This window comes from Theropithecus gelada, chromosome 1, assembly GCF_003255815.1.
Source record: "Theropithecus gelada isolate Dixy chromosome 1, Tgel_1.0, whole genome shotgun sequence".
Lineage (NCBI taxonomy): Eukaryota > Metazoa > Chordata > Mammalia > Primates > Cercopithecidae > Theropithecus > Theropithecus gelada.
Window position 1 is genome coordinate 105506199 of NC_037668.1, and position 21066 is coordinate 105527264.

General features: G+C 44.8%; 1 protein-coding gene across 3 annotated transcripts in view; it reads left to right on the forward strand.

Moving 5' to 3' along the window:
* AK5 (adenylate kinase 5) overlaps window positions 1–21066 on the forward strand; it is a 296670-nt gene that overhangs the window by 250931 nt on the left and 24673 nt on the right. For all 3 annotated transcript variants that reach the window (XM_025389481.1, XM_025389482.1, XM_025389483.1), the window contains exons 11-12: window positions 4941–5104; window positions 8508–8624. In XM_025389481.1, the coding sequence (XP_025245266.1) occupies window positions 4941–5104; window positions 8508–8624 (281 nt within the window). The remainder of the gene's footprint in view (window positions 1–4940; window positions 5105–8507; window positions 8625–21066) is intronic.

A 21066-nucleotide genomic window follows, 5' to 3' on the forward strand; every position in this document is an offset into this window, starting at 1 on the left:
TAAAAATACAAAAATTAGCCAGGAGTGGTGGCACTCGCCTGTAGTCCCAGCTACTCGGGAGGCTAAGGCAGGAGAATCGCTTGAACCTGGGAGGCGGAGGCTGGTCCTTATCTTAAGGAGCCTAGCTAATGAATCCAGGAGCTATCTCACAAGAGAGGATTGCTCCTGTCAATACAAAGCAAACTGGAAAATGTGACCCATGTGGGCATGTTGAGGTGATGCAGGTGGTTTCAGTTCTACCTCTCAAAGAACATCAGGTACCGAAGAGAAGGCAGACTTAGACTCCCTGGGCTGGCAGTTCCCATACAGTCTCTCCCCTCCCTTCCTTCTATGGTGATGCTGTCGTGACCTGTAGGGACATGACTTACTGAGATGGGAAGTGGACGCTCACAGTACCTGCACTTTTCACAATATAGCACCTTTGGCCTCACAGGGAACACTTTTTACATTTTCCACCTTTTTGTGAGGTATTTACAGACATCTTCAAAATAGAATCTCATATTCCACACTCTCTTTGTGAATCACATCATGTGGTATGCTGTATGGGCTTGTTCAGGGGTCCGAGCCTTGGGTAATGATACACTAAAAATTCGTGAGATGACAGTAAATGTGACAGCTCCTATCTGTCATCAGTCATCTTGCCACCAGAGGACACAGCCCACTCATTCTGAGATGTGGTTCCTCAAAATATCTTTTGCTGTGTAACAAATTATCCTGGAGGGATATCAAGGCCCCATTGTTTTTTATTTAAAAGTCATCAGTTAAGACCTCAAAGATATGTCAGTGGCAGTATATGAAAATTTATGTTTCTACCAGCAGTTTTTGTGCTTTCACTGCAGTGATAAAATCACTTTGTTCTTCAGTTTGGAGCCAAGGGAAGAATCAAGCTATTGTGTAGATTACTTAAAATTCCACAGTGCCTGCGCCATTTGGCCAAAGAATGCTAAAAATCTGCAGCTGTTGCTCCCACGAAAGTTTCTAACTGGGGCAGCGGCTGCTGTTCAACACACAGCTGTTGTTAATTTGAGCTGAAGATTTTTAATTGCCTTTGTGTCGACATTTATTAAATAACATTTTAGAGGAACAAAAACTGTAATAGTCATATTAGCAGGATGCTGAAGGAAGAAAATAATTGGAACATGGCATTTTTGCCTTGTAAGCCAAGTCTGAAAATATCTTTTCCACATGGAGGGCTCCCAGCCATCCCAGGAAAAGCATTTCCAGGTAAATCCAGCCGCAGAAACCATGATGGCCTTTGCAGGAGCTCAGCCACTTCACCCCTTAGTCATTTACCTGGAAGCACTTCTTCTCCGGAGTGGCCTCCTTGTTCCCACGCTCTCCATTCCCGTTATACCGAGAGACAGGAGGCATAGTGCTTACAGTAAACATAGCATTAGCTGGCAATTGGCTGCTTCTTTAAGTGGTCTGCATTATTTTGGGGAGCCTCTATAATTGCTGTTTTCCTATTACATCCGGCCCATCCCTGACAATACTATGAGGGGTCTGACTGACTCCCTCCCCATTTGGCTTAGAGCAGCTGTATAGATGAACAGAAGATAGAAAACTCAGATCTTTCCTGGATTTTCTGGCAAGGCAAAGAAGGGGAAATGAGGGGCCGTTCTCATTTCAAAAGGGTCAACAACTAATGTCCCTTAAGAGGGAAGTTGCAAACTGCACAAACAAAGGAGCTTTAAGTATGACAAAAGGCAAACCAGGAAAATTGCAGAATGAGTTGTAAATCCTCATTACCATACTAAAATTTCAATCATGTTTTGCATGCTGATGGTAAATATTTCCTTTTAACTTTGTCAGGCATTTATGGCGAACTTACGATGTGCAAGGTGCTGTGTAATGTGCTCAGGGCACCCAGAGAAGCCTGCAGGGCCGACAACCAGTGAGGGAGCTGCAGCCCAAGAGTAAGGCAGGCAGGGATTACACGGCGCTGTTTACAGCATTGGCTCCAACAGAGTCAAGGGTGAGAGGTCTGGCTCCTGCCAGAAGAGGGAAGCATGTGATCTGGGCCTAAGGGCTGAGGAAGACCTTGATCATTAGGAAAAAGGATGAATATGGCTGGGCACAGTGGCTCAGGCCTGTAATCCCAGAAGTTTGACAGGCTGAGGTGAGAGGATCGCTTGAGGCCTGGAGTTCAAGACCAGCCTGGGCAACATAGCAAGAGACCCTGTTTCTACAAAAAATTTAAAAATTAGCTGGGTGTGGTGGTGTGTACTTGTAGTCCCAGCTACTCAAGAGGCCGAGGCAAGAGGATTGCTTCAGCCCAGGAGTTTTGAGTTCAAGGATGCAGTGAGCTGTGATTGTGTCACTGCACTCCAACCTGGGGACAGAGCAAGACACTATCTCAAAGAAAAAAAAAAGAAAGAAAAGATGAATGGGTAAAGAAAATGTGCTGGAATATAGAATATTATTCAGCCATAAAAGACAGAAATGCTGCCATTTGTGATAACATATTGGAAGACATTATGCTAAGTGAAATAAGCCAGGCACGGAAAGACAAATACTGCATGATCTCACATGTACGTGGAATCTGAAAAAGTCAAATTCATAGGAGCAGATAGTAAGAATGGTGGTTGCCAGGGGCTGGGGAAGTGAGGAGAAGTGGTTCTGGAGACCTCATGTACAGTGTGATGGCTACAATGAACAACACTGTATTATATACTTGAAATTAGCTAGGAGAATAGATGTGAAATGTCTTTAGCACAAAAAAAAAGTTAACTATATGAGATGAAGGTTTGTTAACTTGATTGTGGTAATCATTTCACAATATATATGTATATCAAATTGTCACATTGTACACCTTAAATTTATAGTTTTATCAATGATACCTCAATAAAGCTGGGGGAGAAAACAAAGAGAAGAGAAGGAAGGAAGGGCCTTTCAAGCTGAGGACCAAGAAGAACAAAAGCATGGTAGCCTGGAAAAGTCTGTATGGGCATAGGAGGCCATTGAATGCTATGGAGGTGGGAGTGCCCTACTTTCCAGGCACATGGAAAGCATTGAAAGAACTGTGTCAGTCCAAGAACTGTGTCAGTCCAAGAACTGTGTCAGTCCAAGAACTGTGTCAGTTGGACATGACAGTGCTGGAGGAGGGTAAGAAATGGGGGAGAGGGATCTGGCACAGTGGCTCATGCCTGTAATCCCAGAACTTCAGGAGGCTGAGGCGGGTGGATCACTTGAGGCCAGAAGTTCGAGACCAGCCTGGCCAATGTAGTGAAACCCTGTCTGTATCAAAAAATACAAAAATTTGCCAGGCATGGTGGCGTGCACCTGTAATCCCAGCTAATTGGGAGGCTGAGGCAGGAGAATTACTTGAACCTGGGGGGGTGGAGGTTGCAGTGAGGTGACATTGCACCACTGCACTCCAGCCTGGGCGATGGAGCAAGACTCCATCTCAAAAAAAAAAAGGAGAAGAAAAAGAAATAGGGGGAAAGATGCTGGAGAGGTAAAGTAGGACTAGATTCTGGAGAGTTGGGATGCTGCTGTAGGGAATTTGAATTTTACTCTGGGGGCATAGGAGGCCATTGAGTGCTATGGAGGTGGGAGCGCCCTGCTTTCCGGGCACATCATCCTGCTAGCAAGTCTGTGGGGCTCCAAAGCTCCTCCCATTCTGACATGCGGAGATGGAGTTCTCGCCATACGCCAGGCAGAGAGAGGATGAGGACCTGAAGTGTGGCCAGGTCAATGTGGCCACAGTGGGGAGGAGAGAAGGGAACGCCTCTGAGAGTCAGAGCTCAGGCTTCACGTCCTAGGCTTGCTACTCACTAGCAGTGCACATTACCCAATGGAGTTAACTTCTCTGTGCCTCGGCTTCCTTATCTGTAAAATGGGAATAATGACAGTGCATGCCTCTTAAGGTTATTTTATATAACCTCATACATAATACCTAAAATGTTTAGAATAGTGGCTGGTACAATAAGCACTTGACAAAGGTTAGCTATTATTGTTATTTTCAGATGTAAAATCCTGTGACTTAACTGATTGAACTTGGAAGGCAAGGGAAAGAGTCAAAGACATACTATTCATGAAAGGGATATGGTAGATACTCAGAATTGATAATAGCTAGGGAAAAAATAAGAAATAAAACATATTGAGGGACATTCTATAAAATAACTATTCATAATCTTCAAATGTGTCAAGGACACCCACAAAAACTGTTCCATACTGAAGGAGAGCAGAAGGACATGACGACGAAAGGCAATGTGTGATCCTGAATTTGACCCATTGACTTCAGAGGACATTATGGAGTCAATTGGGACAATTCAATTGAAATTTGGAGGGGTCCAAGGATATCATTATGAAGGAGGAAGTGCTTGTTTCCTTGTTTGTGGGAAATGACACTAAAAGGTTCTGGAGTAAAGAAGCATCCACTTAGCAACTTATTCCCAAGTGTTTCTGAAAGTTCTTTGTCCTCACAACTCTATTGTAAGTTTGAGATTGCTGAAAATAAAAACACTTATTTTCTTAAATTAAAAGCTAGCATTTGTTGAGCATTCATTATCAGGAACTGTGGCCAGTGCTTTGCACATGAGCAGGTTCAGTTCTCCAAGGAAACTTCTCTGACTTTGCATCTCTACCAAAACGGAGCCAAGTACCCCTCCTCTGTGCCCCCATAGTAGGTTGCACTCCTCTTCACTAACTGCCCATGACCATGAGTTACAAGTGGTCTATGAAAAGTAACTGTTTGTTTTTCTGTAACACCTGCCCCCTCCTGCTTCATGGATAGTCTAAGCTCTTTAAAGGTAAGGGCTGTATCCCATTCTCCACTTGCATCCACCACTCTCAGCACAGCTCCTGGTATAGCAAATCCCAAGCTCCCAATACATGCTTGGTGACTGGAACACTGAGGCTTGCTCACCATGGTGACTACCATTAAAAATGAGGCACCAGACTTGGAATGCATGTCTGACACATGACTTCTTTTCAAGGTGGTCCTGGCTCTGGCAAAGGCACACAGTGTGAAAAGCTGGTGGAAAAATATGGATTTACACATCTCTCGACTGGCGAGCTCCTGCGTAAGGAACTGGCATCAGAATCTGAAAGAAGCAAATTGATCAGAGACATTATGGAACGTGGAGACCTGGTGCCCTCAGTAAGCAACACGGCCTGCCCGACACTACTGCCCTTCCTGTCTGGGGAGATCTTTGGGGTTTTTGTAAGGAATCTGAGCTGCTGGAACTAAGAAACCCAAAGAAACAATAGCTGTATTTTATTGCCCTCCTTTGCAGCAATCCAGATGCAGGCAGGTCTACAGCAGACAGCCCTTCTGCCCAGCCAGGTCGAGCTGGCCCGGGCTCCTTCCATCTTGTTTGTCTACCAGACCCTCGAATGTTGGCCTGATTTCACATTTTCCCTCCAAATTCATCCCACTTTAGAATTGGAGAAGTTTCAAAACAGAAGTGAGTGTGGTGCAGCAGAGCCCAGAATTAGAAACCCCCAGAAAATATAAAATAATGCTTTGGTCTAGTCCTGGGAGGTATGATGGCATTCTCTTGAAATTTGCTATCTTCTTGTGTAATTTAAGAATATCCCCTTTTCTATCTTTTTTCTTCTTCTTAAGTCACCATCCATCTCTGAGAAGCTGGGTGGTAGGGATATCAAGAAATATTCATCCCTGCCACACGGGGTCCCATGCTAGGCTCTGTAATGAGGGCTGTATGATACAGTCTCTGTTAGCAATAGAGCTGTCTGGTTCCTCTCTAACCAGTTTCCCACCTGGAAGCCAGAATGGTCCTCATGAAAGGAAAACAGACCATTACAGTTACCACTTAGCTGGCTTCCCGGAGCCCACCCTTTTCCCTACAGTCTCCTCTTTCCACAGCAGCTGTTATCGGAAAGAGGTCCCGATCCAGACCCCAAGAGACTGTTCTTGGATCTTGTGCAGGAAAGAATTCAGGGCGAGTTGTAAAGTGAAAGGAAGTTTGTTAAGAATGTAGAGCCGGGCGTGGTGGCTCACGCCTGTAATCCCAGCACTTTGGGAGGCCGAGGCAGGCAGATTACTAGGTCAGGAGATCGAGACCAACCTGGCTAACACAGTGAAACCCTGTCTCTACTAAAAATACAAAAAATTAGCCGGGTGTGGTGGCAGGCATCTGTAGTCCCAGCTACTCGGGAGGCTGAAGCAGGAGAATGGCCTGAACCCAGGAGGCAGAGCTTGCAGTGAGCCAAGATCGCGTCACTGCACTCCAGCCTGGGCGACAGAGCGAGACTCTGTCTCAGAAAAAAAAAAAAAAAAAAGAAAGTAGAGGAATAAAAGAATGGCTACTGCATGGACAGAGCAGCCCCGAAGGCTGCTGGTTACCCATTTTATGGATTATTTCTTGATGATATGCTAAACAAGGGGTGAGTTATTCATGCTTCCCTTTTTTGACCATATAGGGTAACTTCCTGACGTTGCTGTGGCATCTGTAAACTGTCATGGCGCTGGTGGGAGTGTAGCAGTGAGGACAACCAGAGGTCACTCTTGTTGCCGTCTTGTTTTTGATGGGTTTTACCCAGTTTCTCTACTGCAGTTGTTTTATCAGCAAGGTCTTTATGACCTGTATCTTGTACTGACCCCCTATCTCATCCTGTGACTTAGAATGCTTAACCTGGCTGGGCGCAGTGGCTCATGCCTGTAATCCCAGCACTTTGGGAGGCTGAGGCAGGTGAATCACGAGGTCAGGAGTTCGAGACCAGCCTGGCCAACATGGTGAAACCCCATCTCTACTAAAAATACAAAAAATTGGCTGGGCGTGGTGACGGGCACCTATAATCCCAGCTACTTGGAAGACTGAGGCAGGAGAATCGCTTGAACCTGGGAGGCAGAGGTTATAGTGAACCAAGATCATGCCTCTGCACTCCAGCCCAGGCGACAATGTGAGACTCAGTATCAAAAAAAAAAAAAAAAAAAGAACAACTTAACCTTCTGGGAATGCAGCCCAGTAGGTCTCAGCCTTATTTTATCCAGCCTTTATTCAAGATGGAGTTTCTCTGGTTCAAACACTTGTGACACAGCCAGAATGATTTCTTTAAAGCATTTACCAAAGTGCGTTATTCCCTTCCTCAAACCCTTCCAATGGCTGCCCACTGCACTTAGAATGAAATCCACAGTCCTTCCTGCAGCTCTGGCCTCCAGCTCCCTCTCCAGTGTTATTCCCACCACTCTCACCTTGCTCACTCCCACCCACCACTAGCCTCCTTGTTCCTCCCACACGTCAGACTGTTCCTGCCGCAGGGCCTTTGCATTTGCTCTGTCTGCAGCCTGATGCTCTCTCTTCATCCAGTCACACAGTTTGCTCCTTCATCCAGATCTCCACTTCAGTGTTACACTTTATCAGATGCCTTCCCTGACCACCCTATAGAAAGTAACACCTCTAGCATTCTGTACCTCTTTGTCCTGCTTTAATTTTGTACCTGTCAGTTATCTGTAGCTGACTCTTCATTATATATTTATTTGTTCATCAATATTGTCTGTCTTCTTCATTAGAATATAAACTTCATGAGGACTTCATTCGCTATTATCTAGGGATAGATTCTGACCACACTTGCAATGGCCACATTCCCCAAGCCCCTGCCAGAAGGCACAGATCCCACAAGCAGGGAGTTCCTCCACTGGCAGCTGATTGCATTTTTCCTCTACCAACTTCCAGACTCTGGTGTATTTCTCCTACTTCATTTACCATAAGCACTTGTTAAATACAAATTTTCAACAAAGAAAGTGATCTTGCTTGAAAATGCTACTTTACATCTACCAAAAGTCTTTTAAGTAGATGTCAAATTTTATAAAATATTTACTGGAAAAAGGTTAACAGCAAAATACCTTTTTTTTTTTTTTTTGAGACACAGACTCACTCATCACCCAGCCTGGAGTGCAGTGGCGCGATCTTGGCTCACTGCAGTTTCCACCTCCCGAGTTCAAGTGATTCTCCTGCCTCAACCTCCCAAGTTGCTGAGAATACAGGCACCCACAATGATGATGCCTGGCTACTTTTTGTATTTTTAGTAGAGATGGGGTTTTGCCGTGATGGTCAGGCTGGTCTTGAACTCCTGACCTCAGGTGATCCGCCTGCCTCGGCTTCTCAAAGTGCTAGGATTACAGGCATGAGCTACCGCACCCAGCCAGTAAAATACTTTTTATACCATGTTTTGTCTAGTTTTAAATTGCCATTATGCCTAATTCATGGAGTGATACCATATAAAATACAGCTACCTTATCTCATCTAGTCTAAGATGCCAATATTTTAAGATAGATAACTGGTAAGAATATACCAGTAAGAAAAAAACACTAACAATTAAACTATGATGCAGAACTGATTATAAATACCTGCCAATTTCATAGATATTAAAATATGGCGTGGAGGTGGAAGAGTGAAATGAAATATGGTCAATCGCTGTCTGCTGTTAACCTTATCTGAACCTTCCTCCCCCGCCCAGTGGATGACTGAAGGAGACTTGGGGTACTTCTAGTGTTCTGTGAAGGAGTTCAGGTCCTGACCACTCTCGCTTTGCTCTAGGGCATCGTTCTGGAGCTCCTGAAGGAGGCCATGGTGGCCAGCCTCGGGGACACCAGGGGCTTCCTGATTGACGGCTATCCTCGGGAGGTGAAGCAAGGGGAAGAGTTCGGACGCAGGGTGAGTGGTTGTTATGGGGATCCTTCCAGAAGAAAAATAAGGTACATCATTGAGGTTGGGGGATAATTCAAAGTCTATGTCTTTCCCAATTACATTAATGAAAACTTTCCATTACAAGGGGCAGAAACTTAACTCAAACTAGAAATTTTTAAAAAGGAGTAGATTTATTGACTTAAGTAACTAAAACACCCAGCAGTGGTTTAGATTTGGTTGACTCCAGATATCCGAATGTGTTCATCAATTGTCTGACTCTCTCTCTCTCTCTCTAATTCTCTTTCCTTTGTGTTGGCCTCATTTTCTTCCTGATCAAGGCTTACCTTCTACCATCTAAGTGGCCTCATAGAAAAGTGTTTCTGTTTCCCAGTGGGTCCAGCAAAAGACCCAGAGTTATGTTTCCTTATCCTGGATTTGGTCACAGTCCCATCATCACTGAGCCAATCACTGTGGCCAAGAGGGAAGGGGAGGGAATATGCTGGCTGGCCCAGCCTGGAGGACCAGGGAAGGATGGGAAGGGAGGAGGCGGCAAGGGCACCACACCTGAACCACACAGGGAAGGAAAATCACCCCCAGGAAAAGTAGGGCTGCCTTTACAAGAAGACAGGGGAACGGGTGCTGGACAGGCAGCATCAGAACTACACACCACCCTCCCACTATCCTCCCGCCGTCCTACCTCCCAGCCCACCCTCTCCTAGTGAGGAGGGTGGGTCAGGGCCACTCACAGGGGAGCAGCAGTAAGTAAAAACCATCGTGGCTGCCACGTATTGAACCCACTCTAGGCCAGATCCTGTGCCCACACTTTATAGAGGGTACCTGTAATTTTACAAGTCCAGGCAAGAAAGGTACGACTGGCCTCATTTGTTAAACAAAAACTGACCAGCCTGGAGAAATTCGTATTTATACAGAGATCTCTTTAGACTAGTTTTGAAACATTTTTCATATGCAGTTTTCTCATTTTTTTAAAATAACGTTTTTAGATAGATAGGGGAAGTACTGTCCTCACGTTAAGGGTAATGAGTGAAGCCCAGAGAGGGTTAATGACTTCCCCATGGCCACACAGCTGGTGACAACTTGCTGGTAAGTGCCACCTGCTGGCAGGACTAAGATTTTGCAGGACCCATCGCCGTCCACCTCCAGTGACATTGATTGAGGTGAATTATACTTGCGTGCCTCTGGGAGTTTACTTTGACCTCCTTCTGAGCTGTTTCATTTAACTTCCTTAGACAGTGTTGAAATACTTCAAGGTCAATTGCTCATCTTCCCCTACACTCCCTACAGGAAACCAGAGTCAAAGCAAACATGTCTAGGTCTAGTTGGCATGTGCGGACCCTGGACCCACTCTGGCTATCCCTCAACTCCAGAGCTTCCATCAGCAAGATGGGGGTGGGCAGGGAGAAGTAGATGTGCGGAGCAGAGCCCCATGACTGTGGAAGGTTCAGGCAGTTCTTGATGGGGGACACTCACAATGCCCAAGTTCTAATGAGCTTTTTCCCATGAAACAAACCACTTCAAGAGCACAAACCTCAACGTAAATCAACTAGTGTTTTACAAAATTGAATTGGGAGCATTGTTCTACTTTTTAAATAATTGTGGTAAAATAGACATAATGAAATGTGTTATCTTAACCGTTTTTAAGTGTACAGTTCAATGATGTTAAGTACATTCATATTGTTGTGAAACCATCACCACCATCCATCTTGAAAACTCTTTTTATCTTGCTAAACTGAAAGTCTACCCTTTATTTATTTACTTATTATTTTATTTATTTTTATTTTTGGAGTCAAGGTTTTGCCCTGCTGCCCCAGCTGGAGTGCAGTGGTGCAGTCATAGCTCACTGCAGCCTCAACTTCACAGGCCCAAGCAATCCTCCTACCTCGACCTCCTGAGCAGCTGGGACTACAAGTGTGCACCACCACACCCAGCTAAACTTATTGATTTTTCGTAGAGATGAAGATCTCACTCTGTTACCAGGGCTGAACTTGAACTCCTGGGGTCAGGTGATCCTCTCACCTCAGCCTCCCAAAGTGCTGGGATTACAGGTGTGAGCCACCGCACCTGCCTGAAACTCTACCCTCTCCCTCCTTTCCCCAGCTCCTGACAACCATTTTTCTTTCCGTCTCCATGAATTTCACTATTCTAGGTATCTCTTATTTCACTTAAAAAAATGTCCTCAAGGTTCATTCATGCTGCAGCATGTGTCAGAATTTCCTTCCTTTTCCAGGTCAAATAACATTCCATTGTATGTATATGCCACATTATTTTTATTCATTCACCTATTGATAGAGACTGAGGTTTCTTTCACTTTCTGGCTATTGTGAATAATGTTACCATGACTACGTGTACACAGTATCTGTTCAAGTTCCTGCTTTAGTTCTTTTGGGCATATACCCACAGGAGGAATTGCTAGATCATATGGTAATTCTATTTTTAATTTTTTAAGGAGCCACCATACTACACATATACGTACATACTGCCAGTCATAGTGGCCACACCATTTTACATTCCTACCGACGATGCCTGAGAATTTCAATTTCTCTCACCAACACTTGTTATTTTATGGGTTGTTTTGATAGTGGCCATCCTAATGGGTATGAGGTGGTATCTTATTGTGGTTTTGATTTGCAGTTCTCTAATGATTAGTGACATTGAGCATCTTTTCATGTGCTTTTTGGCCAGTTGTATATCTTCTCTGCAGAAATGTCTATTTGAGTCCTTTACCCATTTTTAAATGAAGTTGTTTTCTTTTTGTTGTTGTCTAGTTGTAGGAGTTCTTTATATATTTTAGATAGTAACTCCTTATCAGATATATGACCTACAGATATTTTCTTTCATTTGATAGGCTGTCTTTTCACTCTTTTGATTGTGTCCTTTGATGCACAAAAGCTTTTCATTTGGTGTAGTCCAATTGATCTATTTTTACTTTTGTTGCCTGTGCTTTTTGTCCTGTACAAGAAATTATTGCCTAATCCCCATGAAGCCTTCCCTCTGTGTTTTCTTTTAAAAGCTTTGTAGTTTTAGTGCTTATATATTTAAGTATTTTGATCCAGTTTGTTTGTTTGTTTGTTGTTTGTTTGTGATGGAGTCTCAGTCTGTCGCCCAGGCTGGAGTGCAGTGGTGCGATCTTGGCTCACTTCAACCTCTGCCTACCAGGTTCAAGCAATTCTTGTGCCTCAGCCTCCCCAGTAGCTGGGACTACAGGCACATGCCACCACGCCTGGCTAATTTTTTTGTACTTTTAGTGGAGACGGAGTTTCACCATGTTGCCCAGGCTTGTCTTGGACTCCTGACCTCATGTGATCCGCCTGCCGTGGCCTCCCAAAGTGCTGGGATTACAGGCGTGAGCTACCACCCCCAGCCTTGATCCGTTTTGAGTGAATTTTTGTATATGGTGTCAGATTATTTTGCATACGGATATCCAGTTTTCCCAATGCCATTTGTCAAAAGAATATTTTCTCCCACAGAATGATCTTGACATTTATGTTAGTCCATTTGCATTGCTATGAGGAATACCTAAGGCTGGGTAATTTATAAAGAAAAGAGGTTATTTTGGCTCATGGTTCTGCAGCCTGTACAGGAAGCATGGCATTGGCATCTGCTCCTGGTGAGGCCTCAGGAAGCTTCCACTCACAGCAGAAGGTGAGGGAGAAGCCAGTGCATCACATGTTGAGAGAGAGATGTCAGAGGCCCCTGACTCTTTTCTATAATCACATCTTCCGTGAACTCATGGAATGAGAACTCAGTCATTACCACGAGGATAGCACCAAGCCATTCATGAGCAGTCTGCCCCCATGACCCAAACACCTCCACCTGGCCCCACCTCCAACACTGGAGGTCACATTTCAACATGAGATTTGGAGGGGACAAATTCCAAACCATATTAGCATCCTCATGAAAAATCATTTGACCATATGTAGGTGAGAGTTTATTTTTGGACTGTCTATTCTGTCTATATATCTGTCTTTATGCCTATACCACATGCTTTTGATTACTGTAGCTTAGTAATAAGTTTTGAAATCAGGAAGTGTAAGACCTCCAGTTTTGTGGTTCTTTTTGGTGATTGTTTTGGCAATTCAGGGCCTCTTGAGATTCTATATGGTTTTAGAATGATGTTTCTATTCCTGGGGAAAAAAAAAACATTGGGATTTTCATAGGGATTACATTAAATTTGTAGATCATTTTGGGTAATATCAACATCTGAGCAATATTAAGCCTTCCATGGATTGTTTTAGATTTTGTTTATTCTGATCTTCTAGCCAACATCTAGGCTGTGGGTAAGTCCCTAGGGATACATTCTAAGTAACTGAAGAACAGGAAAATTTTTTTATACCACCTTAGAATTAAGGCCTGTGCAGGGCTGGGGGTTGGAGGGGATACAAAGAGAGGAAGGTGTGGTCCAACCCTTGAGAAGCTTCCTGTCTATGAGGACTGGCAGTTGTGTAAACATGACACTAAAATACAATTGCAGATGTGTAACAACTGCTGCAGGATCAACAGTGTTTACTCAGGTTCAGGCCTTTCCCAGTTACCTTGCCCTTGAACTTAAGGTTAGAAGAGCTCTGAGAGAGCCTCCAGGAAAGTCAGGACAGGTCCAGTATGTTTTTGGAAGTGATGGAAATAAAAGTCTTTTCTTTTTTTTTTTTAAATTTTTTTGATACGGAGTCTCGCTCTGTCACCCAGATGGAGTCCATGGTGCGATCTCGGCTCACTGCAAGCTCCGCCTCCTGGGTTCACGCCGTTCTCCTGCCTCAGCCTCCCGAGTAGCTGGGACTACAGGCACCCGCCACCACGCCCTGCTAATTTTTTGTATTTTTAGTAGAGACAGGGTTTCACCGTGTTAGCCAGGATGGTCTCGATCTCTTAACCTCGTGATCCACCCTCCTTGGCCTCCCAAAGTGCTGGGATTACAGGCGTGAACCACCGTGCCCGGCCAAGTCTTTTTTTTTTTTTTTAAATTGCTCTGAGAGGTGGTAGAATATTCTTGTGAAACCCTCAAATGGTCAAGGAAAAGATGTATAGTAAATAAATAAGGGCTCTCTCTCTCTCTCTCTCTCTCTCTCAGTCAACAACAAAAAAATTAAATTATAATCCTTATTCTTCTTTGGGGAATTTTAAAACTGAGTCTGAAGGCAAACCCCAGAACTTAGGCCTATGGGGTTCCACACCATTCTGAGCAATGACAGCCCTTGGAGCTTCCCAAGGTGGAATCATTAAAGCATGTCACTCATGTGCTCTGGAGTCAGAAAACCTAGGTTTTCACCTCTGTCATATATTACGGAGATAATAATGCCTGTTAACACCCATTTAAAAGGTTTTGTAAACATCAGATCATACAACATACATAAATGTCTTCTAAGCTATAAAAGTTTATAAAATAGTATCTAGTTTAGCATCACTCATTTGTTAATCACACCTCATACAAACCTCTAAAATTCCTGCTCCATCACCACTTCCTCCTTTGCTTAAAACCCAGTTGGGCTGAGCTCAGAGCTCTATGCAGCCCATTGGTCTGTCCTCTGGCCTTTGGGTAAGTATGAATTCAAATGATCCATGTGATCTTCCCTGAAGTAAAGCAAAATCCTTCCTCTCCCACTGTGGTCCCTGGTCAGACAGGTTTTAGAATGTGGCAGAGAAGAAGCCTAACTAGAACTAAGGAACAAGAAAGTCATCAACATGGTGACTGGACACTTACACCCAATGCTAAAATTCATGATGCCATTTCAAACAACACACAGGTGACCTATTTCATTACTGAGCATACAACCCTTAAGTGAGATTTTAGACATCTACAAAGATAGTTTCTTACATACTGCTGGGAGGAACTTACAGAGACCAAGAGTGACACTGATTTGTCCCTGGACAGTAACTTTAGAAGATTCTAGTATCAATTTAGCAGGTGTGCAAGACAACACATGCAGCCCTCCAGAATGAGCACCTGCTTTAAACCTGACCAGATGGCCAAGCATGGTGGCTCACGCCTATAATCCCAGCACTTTGGGAGGCCAAGGCAGGTAGATCACCTGAGGTCAGGAGTTCGAGACCAGCCAGACCAACATGGCGAAACCCCATCTCTACTAAAAATACAAAATTAGCCGGGCATGGTGGCACATGCCTGTAATCCCAGCTACTCGGGAGACTGAGGCAGGAGTATCGCTTGAACCCAGGAGGCAGAGGTTGCAGTGAGCTAAGATTGCACCACTGCACCTCAGCCTGGGTGACAGAGTGAAACTCCATCTCAAAAAATAATAATAATAATAAAACTTGACCAGATAAAGATGCTATAAACACAGAATGAGCTACTGTTGACTCATTACTGCCCTGCAGGGCCCTTCATTTGTAGCTCCCCTCCCAATTATAGGCAAAAAATTCATTTGAAATTTGACAAAGACAAATGCAGACATCTGATTTTCCCCAGAGATTCAAAGTAATCAGCTTGGTTGAAAGCATATATTTCCCATTTGTGCATCAGGCCTGCAACTACGTTTCAGGTCCATTCAAGCCTGGAGAGGTTTTAACCAGCCCACAAAAATCTCACCAGCCTTTCTGGGGCACCGAGATTGATGTGTCCAATGCATTGGACCATCAGTTCCTTTAAAAATTCAGTTAGTTAGGCTGACACTTTTGCATACCTGTAGCTGAGTTATCTGAGATGCAAGGTCCTTTGACGATTTCCTTGGCCACTGCATATGACATCGCTAAAAATCAAATGCAAACTAATGTCCACAGCTTGAGGGTAAGTCTGTGTGTGGTTTCTCTGTTACCTTCCTATCTTCTATTCCCCAAGCTGGTTCTGTCCCTGTTGAATTACAACCTATGCCTTCAGTTTGCAGCATGATTTACTGGAGGAGGGGCTGTGTGTATGTACATGTATGTGTGCATATATGCACGTAGATGTGTGTAACGGGGCAGAAGGAATATGAGAAGAGGAGTCAGGGTTTCTGATCACCATCCTCATTCCCCACTCCAGCTGAGAAGCCCTGCTTATAGTGACTCTGGTGTGAACAGGCCTGTATTTGGAAGCTGGCTTTGTAACTCATTGGCTGGTAAGCAAGTCAGCTAACTTTGTAGACCTCTATCTCCTCTTCTACAAAATGTTGGTTGGAAATATGTACCTCAGTGATTTTTGGGAAGATTGGATGGGATCCTTGACAAGTGCCTTTACACATTTATAAGCCTACATATGGTGTTCAATAAATCTTTACCGTTTTTTCAATAATGTGTATTTTTTCTGACTATAGAAATAAAAATATAATATGAAACAATACACAAAAATACAAAACAAAGAATAACTAACCATCCAGTGATAATACCTTTAACATTTGATGTATATTCTCGCCATCTTTGTTCTGCCCGTTTTTGCATAGTTAAAATCATACAGAACATAGGAATAATAATTATTTTTTCAGTACTTACAGTGTGCCAGGAACTGAACTCGATGCTTTACACATGCCATTTGATTAATTTTTACAGTCCTACTTAATAGGTGTTAGTACCCCCATTTTATCGATTTTTTTTTTTTCTTCATTTTTTTGAGACGGAGTCTTGCTCTCTCACCCAGGCTGGAGTGCAGCAGCGTGATCTCAGCTCACTGCAACCTCTGCCTCCCGGCCTCAAGCGATTCTCCTGCCTCAGCAGCTGGGATTACAGGCGCCCCCCACCATGCTCAGCTGATTTTTGTATTTTTAGTAGAGATGGGGTTTCACCATGTTGGTCAGGCTGGTCTTGAACTCCTGACCTCGTGATCCACCCACCTCGGCCTCCCAAAGTGCTGGGACTACCGGCGTGAGCCATTTTATAGATTCTTACCATCTTGAGAAGGGCTCTGTGCTTAGCCTGACTCCCTGGTGTGAAATCGAAATGCTTTCCAGTGTTAAGCCAATCTCATACTCAACACCAGCCAAATTAACCACATATTAACAGAACTCATATTAACAGAAGTCATATTAATAGAAGTAGAATGCATGTGTTTGCTCTTGGCTTTTCCCTCCCAAAAGACTCTTAGGTGAAATTCTGCCTTTAGCCAGAATATGTACCTAACTCTCGTGGAGGTGGGAATGATGGCTTCACAGTGATCCCTCTGCCTCACTACTCTCAACCATCTCAAGACACTTCATTGACAGAACCAGTGTTTCTGTTTATAAGTGTATTCTAATCTTCAGAATGAGCTCTTAACACATACACACATATGCACACACGCACAAAGTTTGAGTCTGGCCAAGGGAATGTCCAGTTGGTGTGTTCGAGTTGTTTAGAATTGTGGGCAGCCCTGGAGGCCACATAGGATTTTCCACTTGAGATGTTCTGCTCTCTTCTGGTTCCTGGTTCGCTGCAGAACTTAGAGCTGCGTAACAGCGGTGTGGGGGGAGAAGGTATATATCAACTGAGTAGTATTACTATCGTTAGGGTTGTGTGTTCAGGAATGCTGGAATGACCCAGATATTCCTCCTCTAGTGAGGTTCCCCCAAGGGGACATACCTCAAGGTGAGAGCAAATGAGAAGTAGGCACGCCACTTTCTTTTCAGCCACGGCCCTTTCCTGCCAGCATAGGGAGACTCTGGTAGACATGCTGGAGCGTGTGACTTAGGCTAAAAGCCTGAGTGAAGCCACTGACTCTTTCTAGACCTAAATCTGACCAGTGGGATACTTTACAGTTCAAAAGATGACTATGTTGCCAAGCCCGCCTAAAATAACATTAGCTCCATTTATGTAGTGTTTGAAGTGGATCAGGGGTTTTACATGTACAAACTCATTTAACCCTCACAATAGTCCTGTGAGTCAAACACTATTATTATCCTCATTTTTAAATGAGGAAACTGAGACACACACCAAGAATAAGAGAGTTGTTATTCTCAACAAAGAGAGTTCCTGGATGGCCTGGAGAGCTCCTGCCCACTGGTAAACATGGGCTAACACCCATTCTGACTTAATCAGAAGAAAACTAAGGTGGGGGTGGAGTCAGAGGGCAGGAGGGCAAACTTCTCCTCCCGCTCCGCTTGCTGGAATGACCAAAGCAAAACCATGATCACAGCCCACGATGCTGATGTTCTCGTGCTGGTGGGCTGCCGTCATCCCCTAAGGGATGCAAGGATGAGCGTGGTCCCATTAGATCCCAAGAGGCAGCAGAGGCGGCTTCTGAAAACTAAAATAAGTGAGTAGGCACCCCTCTCCACTCGCTCCCTTTCCCATGGCCCTGCTCTTCTCTCCTGGTTCCATCTGGCCCACTCAGCTTCTTGCCCAAGCCTCATTCTGAAGGCGCTGGCTCTCTCCATCAGGGTGAGGTCACCAGGCGTTGGGGTTACATGCATCTGCTTCAGGCCTGTCACTCACTAGTCCCTAGTGACCTTGGCAAGGTTAACCTCTGAGGGTCTCCATTTCCTCATCCTTAAAGTGGGAATAATCGTACTTCCCAGCAAGGGTGCCAGAGGGCTTAAGGGATGGCTGTTTGTAAAGCCCTCAGCACAGTGAAGCTTAGCCAGCTGCTGAAATGTTGCTGATGGCACCTCAGCAGCCCTTCCAAGGGCACTTGTGTTCTAACTAAGGTCCCCTGAAAACCAAAGGCCGTGGAGAATCCAGTGATGCTGGTGGCAGAGCCCTAGGGTGCCAACAGGGTGATGCTGGGGGTAGGCCAATGTCCCGAAGTCTCTGATTCATTCAGCCACCTCTGCTCGCCTGCCTACTTGCTGTTGAAGACTAACCACAGTCCGGTGATAACAGAGCAGAGCTGGGAGCCAGACAGCTACTCCAGGGGACTTTCTAATGATACATAGCAAAGCATTTTGAAAAAAAAATTAAATGGTATCTCATTCAAACATTTCAAAAAATTGAGGTATTAAAAACAAATGGTTCAGGTCACTTCCAAATAGAATAACTGATCGATAGCTTTTTTATATAGGAGGAGAGTGCTGATTCCAGGAGAGAGAGTTTAGGCCAAACCCCCTAGTTTTGGCACAGGAAAATGGCTTGGCAGAGTAGCTTATCAAACTAGGATGTTGTGAAGACTCAGCGAGGGATCTTGTTAAGATGCAGACTCTAGGCTGGGCGCGGTGGCTCATACCTGTAATCCCAGTACTTTGGGAGGCTGAGGTGGGCGGATCACTTGAGGTCAGGAGTTCTTGACCAGCCTGGCCATCGTGGTGAAACCCTGTCTCTACTAAAAATACAAAAATTAACCCGGTGTGGTGGCGCACACCTGTAATCCCAGCTACTTGGGAGGCTAAGACAGGAGGATTGCTTGAACCTGGGAGGCAGAGGTTGCAGTGATCACATCACTGCACTCTAGCCTGCGCTACAGACAGACTGTGTCGCAAAAAAAAAAAAAAAAAAAAAACCAGATTCTGCTTCAGCAGGTCTCATGTTATGCCTGAGAGTCTGCATTTCTAACAAGCTTCCAAGACATGGTGCTGGTCCAGGGGCCACACTTTCCACATCAGTGTGGAAGAAAAAGCTACCTCTCTGCCCCTTTGGTGCTTATTTTGGTCTAAAAGGTCATTTGTTGCCGGCTCCTGCTCAGTGACACATAATCTCTCTTTGTACCTGTGTCCCTGAATTATCTTTCCTGTCCCCACGAGTGGCCTGAAAATGACCCCACAATTGGAAAAATCGCCTGGCTGCCTCATGCAACCCTAACCTGAAGTTCTTTCAGGGAGAACATTAAGCCGCCTCCCAAGCTCGCCCTCTGCTGGTGAACAATGGTCATTTTTTCCCTAAACCCTCACCCAGCCTTTCTTGCTGCACAAATGCTCTTCTTTTTTTTCCTTCCAATTAATACAGACAGAAGAGTCGCGTGACCTATTCCAGAAGTTTATTGCACTGTTGTAGATTTTGGAGAGTGTTTCCACTCTGTTCCTTAAAGTACACCCCTCAGAGGAGGTAGATATATGTTTGACCAACACTGTCTGGCAACTCACGATGTTGTGAGTTCTCCGTGTTGCCTAAACATCCTCTTCTTGACTGAACTTTGTTCTCATCCCACCCCACACACTTTCTACAGGGGTGGCAAGCCTTCATTTACTCACAGCTCGAATGTGGCAAGGTCACGGGGAGTAATGGTTTCCTTTGATCCAGGGTTGGAGGAGGATGCAAAGTAAGCATGTTCCAGAGACAAAAGAACATTTAAGAGAAGGATATGGAGATGGGAGACTCATACCACAGATCATACCACCATCACTCATTCATTAAAACATTTCTTCATCACCTACTGTGTGCAAGACTTGGGACTAGGAGCGGAGAATTCTTAATCCCTGCACACGGGGAACCTAAGCCTCATAGAGGAAATAAACGTAATAGTGAATCGTTAGTGTCTGCCGTATGCCAAGGAGCATACGTACATTACCTTATTTAATTTTATTTCATCCTCACAGCAATCCTATGATCGTCCTCATTGTATGAATGAGAAAACTCAGATGCAGAGAAGTTGAGTCAGACTTCTAGTTAATGAGGAAGTCAGTTGAACAATATGTAAGCCTGGCCCAGTGGCATGTGTGTGTAGCCCCAGCTACTCCGGAGGCTGAGGCAAGAGGATCACTTGAGTCCAGGAGTTCAAGACTGTATAGTGCACTATAATTATGCCTGTGAATAGCCATTGCACTCCAGCCTGGGCATCAGAGCGAAACCCCATCTCTTACAAAATAAAATACAAACTTTAAACAACAATTTGTTATTATCTCTCATGGTTCTGGAGGTTATGGGGCTCAGCGGGCTGGTTCTCACTTGGGGTTCCTTATGTAATTGCACTCAGAAAGTGGCCGGGGCTGAGATCCATGTCTGCAGCCAGGGCTGGGATGTCTAAAACAGTTGGGGGCTGGTGGGCATCTGCATCCACATGGCCTCTCCACATGGCTAGCTTGGCCTTCCTCTCAGACTGGCAGTCTCAGGATAGTTGGACGTCTTAGGTGGCAGCGGACTCCCCGCTGCAGCGAGTGTTCCACAAAACCAGACAGAAACTGCAGAATTTCTTGTGACCTGGACTCTAAAAGCAGGGACATTGTTTCCGCTATAGTCTGTTGATCAAAACAGTTACAGGTCAGATTCAAGGTGTTTCTGTGTCTCAGTGGGAGAGTAGCTTACGAATAAAGCGAGATAACGAATTGATGGAGCCCATCCTGGAGACAAGCCATGACACCAGGGTTTGACCCTAAGCAGCCTGACTCCAGCCTCTAGTGTGCTCAAGCATTATGCCCCACTCCCCTGACACAGTACAGGCACAGCCACAGAATGCCACCTGTGGCTGTTATAAGATATCATGGTGGCTTCTAGGAGAAGTGATTAGCTCTGCCTCTGGTGGTCAGCAAAGGCTTCACATTAGAGGAAACACCCCCTCACACATACATACTCCTTTCTTCTCAGTGCAGAAGACAGACAGTGGCTGCAGTGGGTGGCACATGTGCCCCTGCATCACGTGAGGTGGCCTAAAAGCTGAGGGCGAGAGGCAGCTCTGAGGCAGCGTGTG